General features: G+C 42.6%; 1 protein-coding gene across 2 annotated transcripts in view; it reads left to right on the forward strand.

Moving 5' to 3' along the window:
* LOC127003263 (uncharacterized) overlaps positions 1 to 20,000 on the forward strand; it is a 63,823-nt gene that overhangs the window by 43,286 nt on the left and 537 nt on the right. For both annotated transcript variants that reach the window (XM_050869689.1, XM_050869690.1), the window contains exon 3: positions 17,018 to 20,000. This exon is cut by the window's right edge and continues 537 nt beyond it. In XM_050869689.1, the coding sequence (XP_050725646.1) occupies positions 17,018 to 17,046 (29 nt within the window). In that variant the 3' untranslated portion in view covers positions 17,047 to 20,000. The remainder of the gene's footprint in view (positions 1 to 17,017) is intronic.

Below are 20,000 nucleotides of genomic sequence, written 5' to 3' on the forward strand. Positions count from 1 at the left end.
CCTTGGTCCAGGTATATTGCCTTTCCAGCGAAGTTTCTGAGGTCTTAAAATTTCATGACCACTCAAGGAAGGGTTGAAGAGGGAGAAAGAGGAGGAGGAGGAGGAGGAGTAGGGAGAAGAGGACGAGGAGGTTTGAGAAAGCGAAAGAAAATAAGGGAGAGGACTGAAAAAAGGGAAATGGAATGGAGAGAAGAAGAAGAGGTGGAGGAGGAGGAGGTTTGAGAAAGCGAAGGAAAATAAGGAAGAGGACTGAAAAAACGGGAATGGAGTGGAAAGAAGAAGAGGAGGAGGAGGTTTGAGAGAGCAAAATGATGTGAAAAATTTAATCTGAAAAGAAAAATAAATTGATGAAGAGGGAGGAAGAAGAAAATGAGGAAAAGGAAAGCTGAAAGGGGAGAGAAGAATAGAATGAAGAAGGAGGAAGAGGAGAAGGAAGAGCTGTGAAGTGAAATAGATATAATAAGAAAGAAGAGAAGGAATAGGGATAACGAGGAATAAAGAATATGAAGGCGTAGGAAAAAGAAGAGAAAGAGGAAAAGGGTAATAATAAAGACAACCACTCGGATAGATGGAATAAAAGAAGATGAAAGGAGTGGAGAAGCAGAGAAAGGAGAAGAAAGTGGAGTAAGACGATAAATAAAATGAATGTAGGGAGAAATAGCTGAACCAGTTAAGGACGAAGATGAAGAAGATAAAAATGGAGGAGTAGTAAGCGTAGGAGAAAGAGGAGGATTAGGAAGAAAATGGAGGAGGAGGAGGAGGAAGAGGAGGAGGAGAGAAGTTTAAATGACCAGATACCAGGAGACAGGAAGAAAGAGAGAGAGAGGAGAGAGAGAGAGAGAGAGAGAGAGAGAGAGAGAGAGAGAGAGAGAGAGAGAGAGAGAGAGAGAGAGAGAGAGAGAGAGAGAGAGAGAGAGAGAGAGAGAGAGAGAGAGAGAGGCAAAAATATCTCAAATATCTCGGCAAAAACGAAAGAAAATAAAAGAGAAAAAACCTGGGATTGAAGTCAAATTCTTGGGGGATTCAAATCTTCTTCCGCCTTCCCAAGAGTTTTGAGAAGCTTGGCATTTTTGGGGAAGTAAATCACGGAGTTGTTGTTTTGAGGAGGAGGAAGAGGAAGAGGAAAAAGAAGAAAAAGAAGAAGAAGAAGAAGAAGAAGAGATAGAGAAAGAAGAAGAAAAAAAAGAAAAAAAAGAAAAAGGGAGAAGAAAAAAAGAAAAAAAAGAAATTAGAAAAAGAGAAAAAGAAAAAGAGGAAGAGGAAGAAGAAAGCAATATGGAAGAAATAATGAAGAAAAATACGCTGATGATAATGATGGGGCAAAAATAGAAGGAGAATAAAAATGATAAGAATGAGAAAAGAAAAAAAGAAAAGAAGAAGAATGAATGAATTAATGAAATGAATTAATAAAAGAAAGATGAAAAATATTGAAGAAAATGAGTAGACAAAAGAATTAGAAGAAAGAAAAAGATGATGATAAAGAATAAATAAAGATAAATATGAAGAAGGAGAAAGAGAAGAAGTAGGAAGATAAAACGAAGAAAAAGGAAGACAAGAAGGTGGTTAGTTTTAAAGGAAGTTGAGTGTTTTTTTACTAAAGAAAAAGAAGAAAAGAAGAAAAAAAACAGGAGCTAAGGACGAACGGGAGAGACGGATAACGAATAGGAAGAAAAAAGGAAAGAAAATGACAAAACTTGCTCCAGAAAAGAAAAATACTCAGGTGAATATATGAGACAGGTATGCAGAACCCGAGGAGGAGGAAGAAGAGGAGGAGGAGGAAGAAGAGGAGGACAGACAGGATGACCATTTGCTGACAGACGAAGAAATGACAGCCTTATCTCCCGTTCTCCTCCTCCACTTCCTCTCTTTCCTCCTCTTCTTCCTCTTTCTCCTCCTTCTCCTCCTACTCCCTTCCTCTCAAAGCTCTCATTTCCTGCTCCCTTTACCCTCCTCTTCCTTGTTACTCTCTTCCGCTGGCTCCTTCCTTTTGTCTCCCTTGTTATGCCGGAGAGAGAGAGAGAGAGAGAGAGAGGGAGAGGGAGAGGGAGAGGGAGATTTAATAACATTGTGTACCTAACCTTTAAACAACAAAATTTTTTTTTTTTTGCAAGTGGAGAAGTTAGAAGAAAAATAATAGTAAAGTAAAAGTGAAATAATAAGATAAATATAAAAATAATAATGAATGTAAGAGAAAAGTAAGAGTACGAAGAGGAATGGGTGAAGGAGGAGGAGGAAGGGCAAGAGGAGGAGGAGGAGGAGGAGGAGGAGGAGGAAAGTAAGAATGTGCAGAAAGAGCAAGAAACCTGGAAACTTGGAAGAACAGGCAACGTAAATCTTTTTGGCTTATAACGACACTGCTTTCCTAAGTGATTTAATTTATTCGTCAGCGTCTACAGCCACCTGCGTCACATATTAAAGCCCTTGCTGTATCTTACCTTCGGGGCCGTTCAGTTCACTCCTGACTCTAAAACTTAACGGTCAATAATATTTTAGAAGAGTTGATATTTTTCGCATTAACCATTTCTGCAGGTTGATTGGTCCAGTGGCGGATGACTCTGTTCGAAGCAAAAAAGACAACTCCTGCCGATGTCTGTACTGCATCCTTTCACTTGAATTCACTGACTCTCGGATAAAATTGAAGTTCAGAAAGTTGAAAAAGGTCAAAACGTGATTGGCGTTGCTGAACTAATGTAACAGAAAAAAAAGGTATCGTATCCTCTCGTAGTCGTCTCTTTTCTAGCGTGAAGAGGTTGAGTCGCTTGAGTCGTTCTTCCTCCGGCTGTGGCCTCAACGATGGCATCCTTTTCGTCGCGCGTCGCTGCACTTTCAAGGACGAAAAAGAGAAGGAGAAAGAGGGAACAGGAAGAGGGAGATAAGAATGTACAGAAAGAGGAGGAGGAGGAGGAGGGTAGCGGTGGTGGTTGTGTTACCTGGGAGACGTTAAACAGGCAGGTGTCATGTGTTAAACGAGAGAGAGAGAGAGAGAGAGAGAGAGAGAGAGAGAGAGAGAGAGAGAGAGAGAGAGAGATGTAACGCCCAGGTAGGCACTCAGTCACACCTTGCTCCCCCCTCTCACAGGTAACCTATTTGCATAATCAGATGAGGGGGACTGCCTTCCCTCTTCCCTCCCTTCTCTTCCCTCCTCTCTCCTTCGCCTTTTCCTTCCCATCCCTCCTCTTATCTTCATTTTCTGTCTTCCCTTTCCCCCTTTCCAACTCTTCTTTTTTTCAGTTCTTTTCCTCTAACTTCCTTTTCTTTTCTTTTCCTTTCTTTCCTCTATTTTTCTTCCCTCCGCCTTCCTTCCCTTCTATTCTCTTGGTTTAACTTGCTTTCCTCTTCTTTCCCTTTCTTTCCCTTTCCCTTCCCTTTTCTCTGTTTCTCTTCCCTTCCCTCCCCTTCCTTTTCCTTCCTTTTCTTTTACTTGACCTTTTTTTCCCTTACTTCCCTTCCCTCATTTCCCCTACCTTCTCTTCACTTTGTTTCCCTTTTCTTCTCTTCCTTATCCTTTTCACAACCCTTTTATTCCTATCCCTTCCCTTCTCTTCTATCCTATCTTTCCTTTCCTTCTCTTCCCTTCCATTTCCTTCCCCTCATTACTCTCTCCTTCCTTTCCCCTTCCTTTTCCTCATCTTCTCTTCTTTCCCCTCCTTTCTAAACCCTCTTTGCTATTCATTTCTCCTCCTTTCCCTCCTCTTCCATTCTCCTTCCCTCCTTTCCTCATTCGCTTGATTTTCCTCTTTGCGTTCGTCTCCCTTTATTCCTTCCCTCTCATTCCCCTTCCCACACCTGTCCTTCCCTCCCTTCCTCCCTCCTCCTCCTCTTCCTTACCCTCACTTTTATTACTTCCTCGTTCCTCCACGTTTTCAACTTTTCCCTTCCTTCTGCTTCCTTGATATTTTTTTCTTTCTTGCCTTTTAACTTTTCTCATTTCCCTTCTTTTGCTTTTTGTTCTCTTCAACTTGCTTTTCCAAACTTTTTTTTTCTTCTCTCCTCTCCTTCCCATCCCTCCTTCCTTCCTTCCTTCCCTCCCTCTCTTCCCTCCTTCTGTCCTTCCTTCCCTCCTTCCCTCCTCAGCTCTTGGCATTATATTCTTACTCCAGACGATAAGGAAGCGAGGCGTGTAATGTGTGTGTGTGTGTGTGTGTGTGTGTGTGTGTGTGTGTGTGTGTGTGTGTGTGTGTGTGTGTGTTTCCGTCTGTCTCCTTTGTCTGTTTTTTTTTCTGTTTGTGTTTTGTTTTTTTATTAATTTGTTTTTTTCATGCAATATTCCTCTATTATTATTTTTTGTTTTGTTTTTGGTATGTTTTTTTTTCTTTTTATCTTAATTATTTTGTTTATGTGTTTATATTACTCTTGCATATGCCCTGTTCACTTAATATTTCTCTCTCTCTCTCTCTCTCTCTCTCTCTCTCTCTCTCTCTCTCTCTCTCTCTCTCTCTCTCTCTCTCTCTCTCTCTCTCTCTCTCATATCACACCTTGGTTAGTCTGCGTGGCGTGTCGGCAGGTGTGAATGAGGTGTGAATGAAGGTAATGCAGGTGTATGTAGGTTAATTACACCTGAATACTAATTTTGCGCTGGTGAGGAAAGATTAATCCGGTTACTCATGTGGGTTAAGGTTGCGAGATATGGGACAAAGGCTGCGTGATAAGGTGCTAATTCAGAAAGGTGGATTTATGTAAGGAAAGAGACACAGGCTATTTTTTTTCTTTTTCCATAAAAGGAGAAAGCTGAAGGGTCAAAGGGACATATGATTAGGACCTCCATGACTTTGCCTTTTCCTATACACACAAAAGGAAAACATACCACAAGGAAATTAACTAATGCTCTTATTCCAAAGGCCACGATGGAGATTAGTCAGGTTCCCATGAGTTAGTTTTCACATTCAGGGTGCAGAGGCCAGGTCAAACTATCACGAGGCTCATAAAAACACCCACCATGGAAATACGGACACAACCTCTACGAAAGCCTTATGAAATGTGGGTGTGTAAGCCCCGAAATATGTGAGACAATGGTTGCTATTCATAGACGTGTCCGCCTCTCACATTAACTATTTCCAAAGGCCAAAAAGAAGATTAGTCGGATTTTCTTCAGTGTTTTTTGAAGGTCCTTGTACAGAAAAAGGGTCAAACTACCATCAGGGTCATATAAGTACTCATGGAATTACCCAGAAGTCCTACGAAAACCCTGTCAAAATAAATATATGCTTGGGCGCCGAAATGTTTAAGAATGTGGACCTATGGATTTAAGAATGGATTTGGGCAGGTCCCGTCAGATCATACGTAGAACGGGCAACAGATGGGAAACTTGAGTAAAAGAGTTGCAACCCAGGAATTGTTGAAGCCAGAGGTTAGGTTAGGTTAGGTTAGGTTATATTAGGTTAGGTTAGGTCCAGGATTGACAGAGAAACTGGTTGAGAGATGAAGTCAAGAATATATACTAGAACAGAAGAGATTGGATGTGACTTGAAGGGGGGTGGAGTTGATTTAATTAGAGAGTAGTTTAAGTGAGTAAATGGTTTGATATAGTTAAGGAAACGGTTGATTCAATTTAGAACAGTTGACAATAAAAAAAATAAAAACGGTGATGTGTGTTGTGTGAGGTGGTGCAAGATTAGGTGGTGTGGTTTTGCTTCTTTTTATCGTTTTTGTTTGTCGTTGTTGTTTTTACTGCGGCTGCTGTTGTTGTTGTTGTTAATGATAATGATGATTGACAAGTGTTGTATTGCGAAGTGACTCCTGAGAATGGATCAATATTTTCCTTCTTCTTCTTCTTCTTGACTTCTTCTTTTTCTTCTTCTTCTTCTTTTCTTTTTTCTTCTTTTTCCTCTACGTTATTTCCATCATCCAACGCTTCCTTTTCTTCTTTGTCGTCTTCAATGTCTTATAATTTTACTTAGTTCCTCTCTTTTACATATTTAAACATTCTCTCTCTCTCTCTCTCTCTCTCTCTCTCTCTCTCTCTCTCTCTCTCTCTCTCTCTCTCTCTCTCTCTCTCTCTCTCTCTCTCTCTCTCTCTCTCTCTCTCTCTCTCTCTCTCTCACGTACTCCTTCACCTCTCCAGATCTTTCTCCCCTCCCTCTCCTCTTCCCTCTCTTCCCCTCTCCCTCCTTCCTCGTTCCGTCCCTCCTTCCCTCCCTCATCTTTCTTCCCTTCCTCCCTCTCTACTATCACATCCCAGGTCATGAATGTCGCGTGAGAGAGAGAGAGAGAGAGAGAGAGAGAGAGAGAGAGAGAGAGAGAGAGAGAGAGAGAGAGAGAGAGACTGGGTTCGAAAAGAAGATAAAATGAGAATGAGCTGAAACATTTTCGCCATGATTTTTTTTTCATTTTCCATTTTTATCTTTTTTCTTACCCCCTCCTCCTCCTTCCCCTCCTCCTCCTCCTCCTCCTCCTCCTCCCCATTTCTTCAGTCGTTGGCCAGTTGCAATGTGGAAGTAGTTCAAGGGTGAGAGAGAGAGAGAGAGAGAGAGAGAGAGAGAGAGAGAGAGAGAGAGAGAGAGAGAGAGAGTAGCTGTCTCTCTCTCTCTCTCTCTCTCTCTCTCTCTCTCTCTCTCTCTCTATCATTATCTATGTTTGATGAGAGGGCATTGGTGTGGGCGAGAGAGAGAGAGAGAGAGAGAGAGAGAGAGAGAGAGAGAGAGAGAGAGAAATTAACTCACTCACTCTCAGATTGTTTAGTATAAGTGGTTCACACACACGCACACACACACACACACACACACACACACACACACACACACACACACACACGGTGGTTTGATGGCTTCGTGTCATATGTGTGTCAAATGCATTAATCTTGTTACTCTCATGTTTTTTTTTTTTATTATCGATTTCTTTTTACCAAGGTTTTCGCGATCATGTCACCATATTATTCCTCTTGTCGTTTTTTATCATATTATTATTATTATTATTATTATTATTATTATTATTATTATTATTATTATTATTATTATTACTATTATTATTATTAGTATTAGTATTAGCATTATTATTATTACTATCATTATTATTATTATTATTATTATTATTATTATTATTAGTAGTAGTAGTAGTAGTAGTAGTCGTAGTCGTAGTAGTAGTAGTAGTAGCAGTAGTAGTAGTTGGAGGTTGTGGAAGTGTTAGTGGGTAGTAGGTGGGGAGAAAAGCAACACACACGCACACACACATACACACACACACAGACAGAGACTCACACCAACATCACCGAACAGCCGTAATGTCGAGGCTAATCACCCGCCCCTTTGATGTGCCCACGCTCCTGGCTAACCTAATGGGGGGGCCTAATGGGAAGGTAGGGGTGCTAATGGGGGGGGGGAGGGGGGCGTGATAAGCCAATAAAAGTAAATAGCTTTCATAAACACTGGTCCATATTGTGCCATTTATACCCTGCTCAAATTATATCAGCCGTGTGCATGATACCGGGCTCAATTTAGCATATTTTACTGATGTTTTCCCGTGAATTATGTAATGGATCTCTCCCATCTGTTACGTGGGTTTTCCGTGGAATTCTCCCTGCACGTATATCACTCCCTTGGCACGCCTCCAAATATTAAAACGGAGCGGAATCTTGTGGAATACGAAACGACGTTATAATATCTGTGTTATTTAATCTCGTTTTAACTTGAGTTATGGAATCTACCCACCCATTTGTAGTATGGGTATGTGAGCTACACTCATTTTTACACATAACCACTTGGCACGCCTCCAGTATTAACGAAATAAGAATAGTAGTAACAGAAATGTGCAGGAAACTCGCCTCCCTTATTTGATCTCGTTTTACCCGAATGATGCAATCTTATACACGAATCTGCAGTGTGGGTATGTGGGCTACTTTCCTGCACGTAAATCACCGCTTGGCACGCCTCCAGACCTAAGGAAATAAGAGTAACAGAAAAAAAAGTTCAGTTAAGTCACCTCCCTTATTTGATCTCGTTTTAACCTGAATTTCTGCAAGCTTACCCACCCCTCAGCAGTGTGAGTATGTGGGTTATGTCCCTACTCAGAAATCACCGCTTGGCACGCCTCCAGTAGTAACGAAATAAAAATACTATATAGTAACAGAAAAGTATAAGACAGACACCTCCCTCATTTTATCTCATTTTAACCGCAATTATGCAATCTTACCAATCCATCTGCAGTGTGGGTATGTGGGTTATCTCAATACGCATAAATCACCACTTTGCACGCCTCTTACAGTAACGAAATAAGAATACTAGTAACAGAAAAGTACAGGAAAGACACCTCCCTCATTTTATCTCATTTTAACCGCAATTATGCAATCTTACCCAACCATCTGGAATTTGGGTTATTTCCTTCCGCATAAATCACCGTTTGGCACGCCCCCATTATAAGGAAAAAAATAAATAGCAATGCAAAAGTACATGAAAATCACCTCATTCCATCTCGTTTTAGCACGAATTATGCAATCTTACCAATCCATCTGCAGTGGGGGTATGTGGGCTACCTCATTACACTTAAATCACCGTTTGGCACAAGTTTGCAGGCCTCCGGTATTAAGATTATAAGAGTTGTAGTAACGGAGAGGTACGCGCAGGCCACCTCTACTTGCTTCAGTCGTCCTTTAAATCGTCGCCAGCGGGTCCGTTTTCTGAGGTCCGGAGTCACGTCAGTTTGTTTATCCCCGTCGGAGAGTGAAGTCATCCCCGTCATCTTCGTCCCTCCGCCCCTCGTGTGGCTGTCATGTCCGTCCTGGAGTCGCCCTCGCGTACCAAGTGCCGCGGCAATGTGTTCCGCCGCTGGGAGGAGGAGATCGTGTCCTTCTTCCGAAAAATGCACCGGAAAACAGGTATTGATGCAACATGGGATAGTGAGGTGGCACAGAATCCGTATGTTTGGTGTGTGTGTGTGTGTGTGTGTGTGTGTGTGTGTGTGTTATCCCTGTGTGTCATGTCCGTGTAGGTTATTTGATGTCCTTTATCGTGTGCTTGCTGTCCGTGATCCAAATGTTTCCTGTTTGCTTTTTTTTTTCTCCCAGTAAGTTTCTTTGTTTTTTTATTTGTCCTGGAGTTCATGTTTAATTGATTTTGCGTGATTCTGTTTGAACTATAGTGCTCTAATAATAAATCTAAGGTAATAATCGTGAATGGTTAAATAAAGTAAAGTTGATTCGTATATAATAATAGTGATCTTTGTAAGAAACACAAGTTCATTATTTTTGTAACTAATAAAAGTACGCAATGGACACCCAAAAGCGGCAAAAATAGTTGAGAAAATATCGAAATGGTAGACAATACACTTTCGCAACTAGTCTCAGTAAAACAGTTAGTGTGTCAGGCAGTAATGTATTCTGTTAGCCAGTGAATTATGCGCTTACTTTGACAGTCAGACAGTCATATTATCAACTTGTCCAATAATTAGTCACTTTCTCATTCAGGCGCTTAGTCAGAATGTCAGGTAATTAGGTCGTCAATCAAGGAATCACATCATTAGGGAATTATCCGTCATGAGGCGCAAATCCATGATCTAAACTGATAACGTAATGGCATAAGTGACCCTCGACCTCGCACCCAGTGGCCCCGTGTATGTGTGTGTGTGTGTGTGTGTGTGTGTGTGTGTGTGTGTGTGTGTGTGTGTGTGGAAGAGGGTGTGTCACGGTATACAGTCTTTGGAAATAGCGTGACATGGAAAGTTTCAAGCATTAAATCTCATTCCTTCCGTGCCATGCAAGGGCCATTGCTGATTTCGTTATTTATGAGCCACCTTAGCGTCTTTTAAACTTTGTGAATGTTGTGAATAAAAGAATGGGTGAATAGAGAGGAATAGAGGCTAGAGTAAAATAGTGTAGTCACCGCGTTTGCTGATGGTGTGGCTTGCGTGCGAGTGTCGAGAGAAAATGTGCCTCGTAATGGGTGTCTCGTGCAGAAGGAAAGGCGGGTAAAGTCTTGTTTGTGAGCAATGACGAAGGAATGACAGACAGACAGACAGAGAGAGAGATAGATAGATAGATAGAGAGAGAGAGAGAGAGAGAGAGAGAGAGAGAGAGAGAGAGAGAGAGAGAGAGAGAGAGAGAGAGAGAGAGACAGAGACAGACAGACAGACACAGAGAGAGAGAGAGGAAAGTCACCGTTCCTATGAGTCACTTCCGACTTCTCTTTCTCTTTGCAACCCCCATGACACGTGATTCTCTCTCTCTCTCTCTCTCTCTCTCTCTCTCTCTCTCTCTCTTAGTTACTTTGTTCCTTAGCAGATCAGGATTAACATTTTTTCTGTATGTGTGTGTGTGTGTGTGTGTGTGTGTGTGTGTGTAGGGCTAAGAGATGCACACATGCATGGGCGGTGTTGTGCGTGTGAATGATAAGCTTAGGTGCGAGTTTTATAACGCTGTGTGTAATTCACCACAGCGGCCTGATCACGTGTTGGACTTGCAATCGCCAGTGTGTGTGTGTGTGTGTGTGTGTGTGTGCCACTGTCTATCTTTTTCTTATCCATCTATATATCAATCATTTTTCTTCTGTCTTTGTCTTTGATGTAGTGGTAGTGAAAGTGATGGTGGGCGTGAGTGGTAGTGGTGGTGATGGTGGTGGTGGTGGGCGTGGATGGTAATGATAGGGGTGGTGGTGGGCGTCAGTGGAGATGGTGGTAGTGGGCGTGGTTAGTGATGGCGATGGGAGTTTAGTGGTGATGGTAGCGGCGGTGGTGGGCTGTGTGGCGATGGAGGCGGTGGCGGCGTAGGCGTGGGTGGTGGTGACGGTGGTGGCGGCGGCGCGGGCGTGGGTGGTGGTGATGACGGTGGTGGAGGCGGCGTGGGCGGGAGGACAGAGGCACAGGACAGACGGCGCCACCTCCTCACCTCCACCCATTTCACCTTGACTGTCTCGGAGCCTTGCTAACGGCGGACAGGGAGGGCGTAGCGGAATAGGCGGGACAGGAAGGGTAGGGCAGGGGAGGGCAGGGCAAGCCAGAGTAGGATAGGGTTAAACTCCCTCTCTGGTTAATTGGACATATTCTTTTTGTAGCAGCAACATTCAGCTGATACTTTTCTTCCTTTCTTCTATAGGCTTCTGTCTGCTTCTGTACCCGTAGACAAGTAAAGCTTTCTGACTATTAATGGAACAAAGAGACAGCCGTAATTCTTTGAACACTAATCTCTATCTATGAATAAAAAGTTAATGTACCTGAATTATAGTAGTTAGTGGTGTTCAAGATTGTCAAGTCTGCAGGTATTAATAATTAGTTTTCCAACGCTGATAAGGTATTCAAGTCATTAACACATGAGCACTACATCTCTCTCTCTCTCTCTCTCTCTCTCTCTCTCTCTCTCTCTCTCTCTCTCTCTCTCTCTCTCTCTCTCTCTCTCTCTGTGTGGACGGGAGGGGAAGGGGAGGGGTTGGGGGAATGGTGCATGTAAGAGGTGTTGGTGGGGGGGAAGGGAGAGTGATTCGTGTGATGGGAAGAGTGTGAGAGGATGGGAAAGGGTGCATATTAGTGGTGATGGGAAAAGGGAGAGTGATTCGAGAGATGCTAAGAGTGTGAGGCGATGGGGAAGGATGCATATTGGGGGTGATGAGGGGAGGAGGGGAGTGAATTGAGTAATGAGAAGGGTGAGAGGGGATGGTACAGCTTGTCTCCCTTCTCCCTTAACCCTTTACCTAAAATTTAACCTCCTTGCCCTTCACATACACGTTCATTCCTCTTTCTACAAGCAGTTTAGTGTTCATGTTTGTATTCTACCCACGAGGTATCTATGGCTTCGTTCCTCTTACTCGTCCTCTCCCGGGATGTATTACTGAGACTTTGATTGGTATTCTCAGAAGCTTCATCATCACATCAACTATTCCCAAGGGCCGAGAAGGAGATGAATCGGGTTCTCGTAAGCGTTTTATTCACGTCCATGGTAACCGAAGCTTTGTCGAACTACCACCACCAGGGTCATAAAACTACCTCCCATGGAAACGCCCACATCTCCTACTAAAGCCTTGTCGAGTGTGTGTGCCTGGGCGCCGAAATGTCCCTAAATATATGTCCCTAATGAGTAAGACGGACCTCCGGGGACATTCATGCTTGCTTTCTTGGTGTGGCCGAGGAAAGGAAGGAGGGGCGTGCCTTTGTATGTTAGATGTGAAACGTTTGCATTTACCGGGTTCTCTTCATATTGTTGTCTCCTGGTGTTCTGTCAGTAAGCCATAGATAATTTTTTTGACATAAACGGCGACTCCTCTACTTCAGTTTATTTGATTTTTGTTGAAGCGAGGAAACTACTTGAACCGCAGATATTATTATTGTTATTATTATTATTATTATTATTATTATTATTATTATTGTTGTTATCAAGTGACGCCATTTGGTAAGACGGATATTATAACTGTTCACCTCTTCTTACCTCCTCTTCTTTCTCCTCCTCCTCCTCCTTCTTCCTCTTCCTTCTTCCTTCTCCTCCTCTTCCTTCGTCTCCTCCTCATGTCACCTTTCATTCTTCTGCTCATAATCCTCTTTCTCCCCAAGTCACCTCTCCTCCTCCTCCTCCTCCTCCTCCTCCTCCTCCTCCTCTTCCTCCATAACCTTTTCCTCTTCCTTGGTCCTCGTCAACACAAAGGATTATTTTCCCCTCACTTTAATATGACCTCCTCCTTCATATTTAGTGTTGACAAATATGATAATTAAAGTATTGTCTGTTCTTCCTTGTCTCCTCATTAACCCGTGACACCTGTGGCCTCCGTGACCCCACCTTGACGTGTGTACCTGTGGTTTACCTTTTGTCTTGCCTTCCTTTGCCTTTGTCTAACCTTTCCTGACACCTATCGTACCTTGCTTTACCTTACTGTGTCCTACCTAATGATAACTTCCCTACCTTACCTTACCTTACCTTACCTTACCTTACCTTACCTTACCATGCCTTACCTTACCTTACCTTACCTTGCCTTGCCTTGCCTTACCTTACCTTACCTTACCTTACCTTACCTTACCTTACCTTACCTTACCTTACCTTACCTTACCTTACCTTACTTTACCATGCCTTACCCTACCTTATCATACCATACCTTACCATACCTTACCTTACCTTACCTTACCATGTCTTACCTTACTTTACTGTATCCCACTTAACGTTACCTATTTTAACCTTACATTATCATACCTTACTTTACTGTACCTCACCTTACCTTACCTTACCTTACCTTTTTTCATGCCTTCTTGTACCCTCCTCCCTCCCTTGTCGCATGTTACCTTACACTTCTCCTACCTTGCTCTACCTTACTTTGCCCTAATTCATCTTACTTACTTTTCTGGCCTTACCTCACCTTACCTTACCTTACCTAACTTTGCCTTACATTACCTTACCTTGCCTTGCCTTGCCTTACCTTACCTTACCTTGCCTTACCTTACCTTACCTTACCTTACCTTACCTTACCTTACCTTACCTTACCTTACCTTACCTTACCTTATCTTACCTTACCTTACCTTACCTTACCTTACCTTACCTTACCTTACCTTACCTTACCTTACCTTGCCTTGCCTTGCCTTGCCTTGCCTTGCCTTGCCTTGCCTTGCGTTACCTTACCTTACCTTACCTTATCTTACCTTTTGTTTTGCCTTCTTGTACTCGCATCGCATGTTACCTCACACCCCTGTCTTACCTTGCTTTACCTTACTGTACCCTAGTTCATGTTATCTGCCCTTCCCTTCCCTTCCCTCCTGTGCTTAACGCTAATCATACCTTGCCTAACGTTGGCTTACTCTAATGTACTCTACCTTATGTTGCCTTACGCCTAACATTACGTGGTCAATGTTTATCTTAGTATGTTTTCCTTCCCTTCCTTTCCCTTCCCTTCCCCTCCCCTGTCTTTCCTTTCCATTCTTTTTTAGGCCATCTTTCTATTCCCTTCTTTTCCCATTCTTCCTTCCCCTCCTTTCCCTTTCCATTCCTTTCCTTCTCATCTCCTTCTATTCCTTTCCTTCCCTTCCCTTCCCTTCCCCTCCCCTGTCTTTCCTTTCCATTCATTTTTAGGCCATCTTTCTATTCCCTTCTTTTCCCATTCTTCCTTCCCCGCCTTTCCCTTTCCATTCCTTTCCTTCTCATCTCCTTCTATTCCTTTCCTTCCCTTCCCTTCCCCTCCCCTGTCTTTCCTTTCCATTCATTTTTAGGCCATCTTTCTATTCCCTTCTTTTCCCATTCTTCCTTCCCCTCCTTTCCCTTTCCATTCCTTTCCTTCTCATCTCCTTTTCTTTTCCTTCCCTTCCTTTCCCTTCCCTTCCCCTCCCCTGTCTTTCCTTTCCATTCATTTTTAGGCCATCTTTCTATTCCCTTCTTTTCCCATTCTTCCTTCCCCTCCTTTCCCTTTCCATTCCTTTCCTTCTCATCTTCTTTTCTTTTCCTTCCCTTCCCTTCCCCTCCCCTGTCTTTCCTTTCCATTCATTTTTAGGCCATCTTTCTATTCCATTCTTTTCCCATTCTTCCTTCCCCTCTTTTCCCTTTCCATACCTTTCCTTCTCATCTCCTTCTATTCCTTTCCTTCCCTTCCTTTCCCTTACAGTTGGTTTATGTTATCTAACCTTACCTGACTTTTCACTGCCTTTCTATGCCTTTTCGTTCCTTGCCTTACCCTATTTTCCCTTCACTTTTCTTCCCTTTCTTTTCTTGTTTTGTTTCTAGTCAAGACGTTTCTTTCATTTCGTTCCATACCTTCTTCATTTGTCTGTCTTCTTTACTTCTACTTTTTCCTGTTCTCTCTCTTTTTATTCTTGTCATTGTTGTTTTCTTCTATTTTATCTTCTTTTCCAACACCTTTATCTCTCATGTCCTCTTCTCTTCTTTATTTTCCGTTTCTCCTATTCTTCTTTCTTCTCCTCCTCTATTCTTCTTCCCTCATATAAATCTGCTTTGCTCTCTTCTTTTCTCTCCACCTCTCCTCACCTTTCTTTGTTCAGCGTCAACACGTCTTTTTTCCCCTTACCTCTTGTCTCCTTCTTCTTCCCTCCTTCTTACCTCCCTCCCTCCCTTCCTACCTCTTTGTTGTTCTGTCCTGTCACTCCCATTCCTCCTTCACTTTCCCTCCTTATCTTCCTCCTCCTGATCCCTTTCCATGCATGTTGTCACCTCCTCTTCCTCCTCCTCCTCCTCCTCCTCCTCCTCCTCCTCCTCCTCCTCTTCCTCCTACGCTTTCCTTCTTCACTCCTTATCTTCCTCCTCCTGATCCTTTTCCATGCATGTTGTTACCTCCTCCTCCTCCTCCTCCTCCTCTTTCTTCTCCTACTTCTTTTCCGCCCACTTCTCCTTAGCCCTTGTGTGTGTGTGTGTGTGTGTGTGTGTGTGTGTGTGTGTGTGTATTAGGTCACGTTGATGGTGTGTACATGACCTGTTGACCTTGTGTGCGTACCGTTACTTGTGTGTCTGTTTGTGTGTGTGTGTGTGTGTGTGTGTGTGTGTGTGTGTGTGTGTGTGTGTGTGTGTGTGTGTGTGTGTGTGTGTCGCCATTCATCATCTGTGACATTCTCTTCCATCTTTGTTTTATTTCTTTTGTCCTATTTTGCATATTCTCTCCATTTCTCTCACTACTATTACTACTACTACTACTACTACTACGCACACCTCTCATTAAGCCATCTCAAGTGTCTACCTGTAACTTGACCTCACCTGCGTAGTTTTATTTTACCTCCCTCGTGCACGTGTCACCGTTCCATCTACAGGGCAAGAACAACGGAGGAAGAGGCAGCTGGGTTGTCAATTTGTGTTTTTTTACAATATATACTTCCCAGCAAGTTTGACCTCTTTGACCAACCATATAAATGTCAAGGGTTCGTGTCCTTTTCATCCTACCTCTCTTGCTTCCTTCCACATTTTTTATTTTTTTATTTTTATTTTTGCGTGCGTGAGTGTGGGTGGGTAGTGGAAGTGTGCGTGGGTGTTGAGAGTAAGAGAGCAATTTTTGTGTGTGTGTGTGTGTATGGATTTGATGCTTTTTTCATCCTTTTTCATCTCGTCTGTTTGTTTGGATAAATGGAAGCTGATGTGACGTACTGGAGAGAGGTGAAAGGAAAGGAAAGGGAAGGGGAAGGGGATGGAAGGAACAGGGAAGGGAGGGGAAAATGGAACACTGAGAGGAAGGGGGAAAGCACGCGAAAGTGAGGGGAGGGAAGGGAGGAGGGAAAGAAAGGGAAGGGAAGCAAAAAGGTAAGGAGGGAGAAAAAGCGCCCTAGAGAGAGAAGAAAAAATGAATTGGAGGAGAAAGGAAAGGAGAAGTGGGAAAGAGTAAAAGAAGGTGACTGAAAAGGGGAACGAAAAGAACGTGAGTAAAGGAAATGTAAAGGGAAGGGGAGGAGTGAGAGGGAAATAGAGGAGGCTGGACAGGGATGGGGAAGAGGAAAAAAGATTGGACTAAAAGATTGAGGGAAAGGGAGGGGAGGTGAAGAGATGGAAGGTGGGGAAGGAAGGGGAAGTGAAGGGATGCAAGGTAAAGGGAAGGGATAGAAGGTAATGGGACAGTAAATGGATAAAGTTAAGGATGAGAAAACAGGGGAAAGGAGGAAAAAAGGAGAGAGGGGATGGGAAATAATGGGGGGAAGGAAGGAGAAAGGTGAAGGGAGAGAAAGTATGGAAACGGCAAATAGATGAAGTTGAGGATAAAAAAAAACAAAAAAACACTAGAGTAAGGAAGGGAAAACAGAAAGAACGGTGAAAGGTAAAGGGAGAGAAAATATGAGAGAGAAGATGACGTTGATGATGAGAAGACTGTGAAAAGGGGGTAAAAAGGAGAGGGAGGAAGAGAAAGAAGATGGGGAATGTAAAGGAATAGAAGAGAATGGAACAGTAAATGGATAAAGTTAAGGATAAGAAGGAAGAGGAAAGGAAGAGAAAATAGGAAAGGAAAAGAGAAATAAGAGTTGAGGTGATGGGATAGAAGGTAAGGGAACATTAAGGATGAGAACGCAGGTGGGAAAAATAAAGAGAAAAGAGAGACGGAAAGGGAAAGAGAGAGAAGGGGGGAGAGAGTGGGAGTGACCGTAGGCGTGTGAATGAGTCTTTCCATTGTGTTGTTAATGTGTGTTCCTCTTTACTTTCCAGGTAAGAATGAGAGCACCTGGCGAGGCTGATGGACAGGTGGGTGCAGAGGTGAGGAGGGTGAGTGTTGGAGAGACTAATGTATTGTGATTGTATTCTTCTATCTTTGCTCTTTACTTATTTATTGTGTTTGTTAGTTGGACATATTGTTAGTTGTCCATGTTAATGCCTTGTGGTTAGTTATCTATGTTAGTATGATATATTAATGTATGTTTTCATCGACTTTCATACATTCTGTGATAGGAAGAAATGTACACAGACCGTTAGGGAGTAAAGATGAAAACGTTGCATTTCCGAGGGGTTGTTGTCTTTGTGTACATCCATACGAAGGAAATTTGAAGATAATTTCTTACTATAAATTTTTGCAATGGAAGATTTACCACACATCATTAATAAACGCAGTGGAAAAAAGTGTTCCTCTGAATGTATATTACAGTATGTTATGTATTATTTCGGACACGATAACACAAGGAATTGCAAGACTTTGACCTTTAAGAACACAAAGAGCTGCAAAAGGTCATAAAGAACATAAGAGCATTAGGTGTTGCTGTAGGCGTTTAAGAACATGCAAATTTTACGTATTAAAATTGGACCGGAGTGGAAAAAGAAAAAGTGAAAAGCTGTTATACTTTCCTGATAAAAAATGGAACTTCAAACATTAACTTAAAGAAGGCAGTGATAACGAGTGGACAAACAACGATAGATGAAATAAAGAAAACAGTAGTAAATAGTGAACAGAGAACGTTAAATAAAAGAAAGAAAATGAAAGCCTCTAACTTGACAAAAACAAAAACAACAACAACAACAACAACAACAACAAAAGATTAGTGATGCAAAACGGAGAAGTGTTGCAGAGATAATGTGGACAGGTGTGTGTAAGCGAGGTTACCAGGTGTGGTGCGTCACGCCCAGGTAGCTAATGACTCACAGGTATACAGGTGTTAGCAGGGAGGAGGGAAGGGACCGGCAGAAAATACCTGTTTGTGTGTGTGTGTGTGTGTGTGTGTGTGTGTGTGTGTGTGTGTGTGTGTGTGTGTGTGTGTGTGTGTCACGTGTGTTGTGGTGTGACTCAGGGCAGCTTACCTCTCTGTTTTTTTACCTTTGTTTTACTGGGAAGAGTTGTAGCTTAGAAAGAAAAAAAAGGTGAGGAAAGATGAGAGAAGGAAAGAAGGATAGGAGGGTAGTAATGTAAAAAAATAAAAACGCGTGAAAAAAGGAGGGAAGGAAAGTGAACAATGGATGAAAAATGAAAGAGAGGAAGGATAAAAAGCGAAGACGGAGGAAAAAGAGAGATAAAGGAAAAAATAAATAAAAACGTCGAGAAAAATGAAAGGGAGGTAAAGAAAGAAAAGCTAATAAAAATCGAGGCACTTCTTTCATCCACGAATAAGATATAAAAATGAATTCACAAATACTAAAAAAAAATTTCCCACGGTTTAAAAAAAAAAAATTTGTTTTCTGAGTTCCGGCTTGACTGCTGTGTGTGTGTGTGTGTGTGTGTGTGTGTGTGTGTGTGTGTGTGTGTGTGTGTGTGTGTGTGTGTGTGTAAAAGCCCTTCCTTTCTCTCACATCTTGGAAACCTTGTCGACGAATCTATTGTTCGTGTGTTTACCTATCTTACCTCCTCCTCCTCCTCCTCCTCCTCCTCCTCCTCCTCCTGCTCCTCCTTCTGCTCCTCCTGTAGGTCGTATTTTTAAGGTCTTTCCTCCCTCCCTGACAGCGGGTGGCTCTGGGAATAGCTATATATATAACGCCTTCGTCAGCGCCCACTTAGCATTCTGGACCTGAAGGCGAGGCAGAGTTTGTTGATTCCGTTTGCCAATACCCTATTCCTTTGCCTCCGCCGCCGCCTCCTCCTCTTCCTCCTTCTTACTCTTCCGTCTTAGTTGCATCTGTTCGTCTCTCCTCTTCTGCTTTTTCGTTCTCCTTCTTTCTCTCTTCTTCTTTTCGTCCTCTTCTTCTACCTAGTTCTGTCTTCTCATTTCTCCTCTTCACATATACCAGTACTCCACATTTTTACTTGCTCCTCTTTCTCTTCCTTATTCTTTGTGTTGTTCTTCTACCTATTCCTATCCCCTAATTTCTTTTTTTAATGGATCCCTGAATACATATATACACTTTTGCTTTCTCCGCCTTCCTCCTCTTCCTCCTCCTTCTTCCCTTCTTTTTCTTCTTCCTTAATGCTGTCCTCTCATCTCTCTTCCTCATACATACCCTAATCCTTTGCCTCTTCATCCATTCCCTTCCTTCTCCCCCTTCTTCTCCTCCTGTTCGTCCTCTACTACCTATTCATATGGTATCAGTTTTGATCTTCATATATACCGTACCCTACATCATTATATCTTCCTTCGCCTCCTCCTCCTCCTCCTGTTCCTCTTCTCCGTCTTCTTCTTATCCTTAACCCTATGTCCTCATCTCTCCTCTATTCCTCATCTTTTTCCTCTTCCTCTTTCTTCAATACCGTTACCTTCATTCTCTCCTCTTCGTGTTTACATATTTTCTTCTCCCACTTTACCTCCTCCTCCTGGTCCTCCATCTCGTCCTTCTAGTCGTCGTCTTCCTCTTCCTCCTCCTTCAATACCGTTACCTGTCATCACTTCTCCTCCTCCTCTTCATTCTCCTCCTCCTCCTCTCCTTTCCTCTCATTCTTTTCGCTTTCCTTCCCTCCTCTTTTGGACATATTCTCTCTCTTTGTTTCCTCGTTCTTCTCTTACTGGTTTTCTGTGTCGCAATTTTCCTCCGCCTGTCTTCCTCCATTCGATGCTCTCCTTGTCTCTTTCTTTTCCTCTCCTCCTCTTCTTCTTCTCTCCCGATCTTGCCTCCAATATATCCTGTGTCACTGTCTTCATCTTTCTTCTTTCTTCTTTCTTCTTCTTCCTTGTCTTTCTTTTTCCAGCAATCTTTTTATTCCTTTTCCTTCTTTCTTTCCTTATAGCTCTGCGTGTTTACCTTTTTTTATTTTCCTCTATTCATATCTCTATATCTT

This window comes from Eriocheir sinensis, chromosome 25 (assembly GCF_024679095.1).
Source record: "Eriocheir sinensis breed Jianghai 21 chromosome 25, ASM2467909v1, whole genome shotgun sequence".
In the NCBI taxonomy this organism is placed as follows: Eukaryota; Metazoa; Arthropoda; class Malacostraca; order Decapoda; family Varunidae; genus Eriocheir; species Eriocheir sinensis.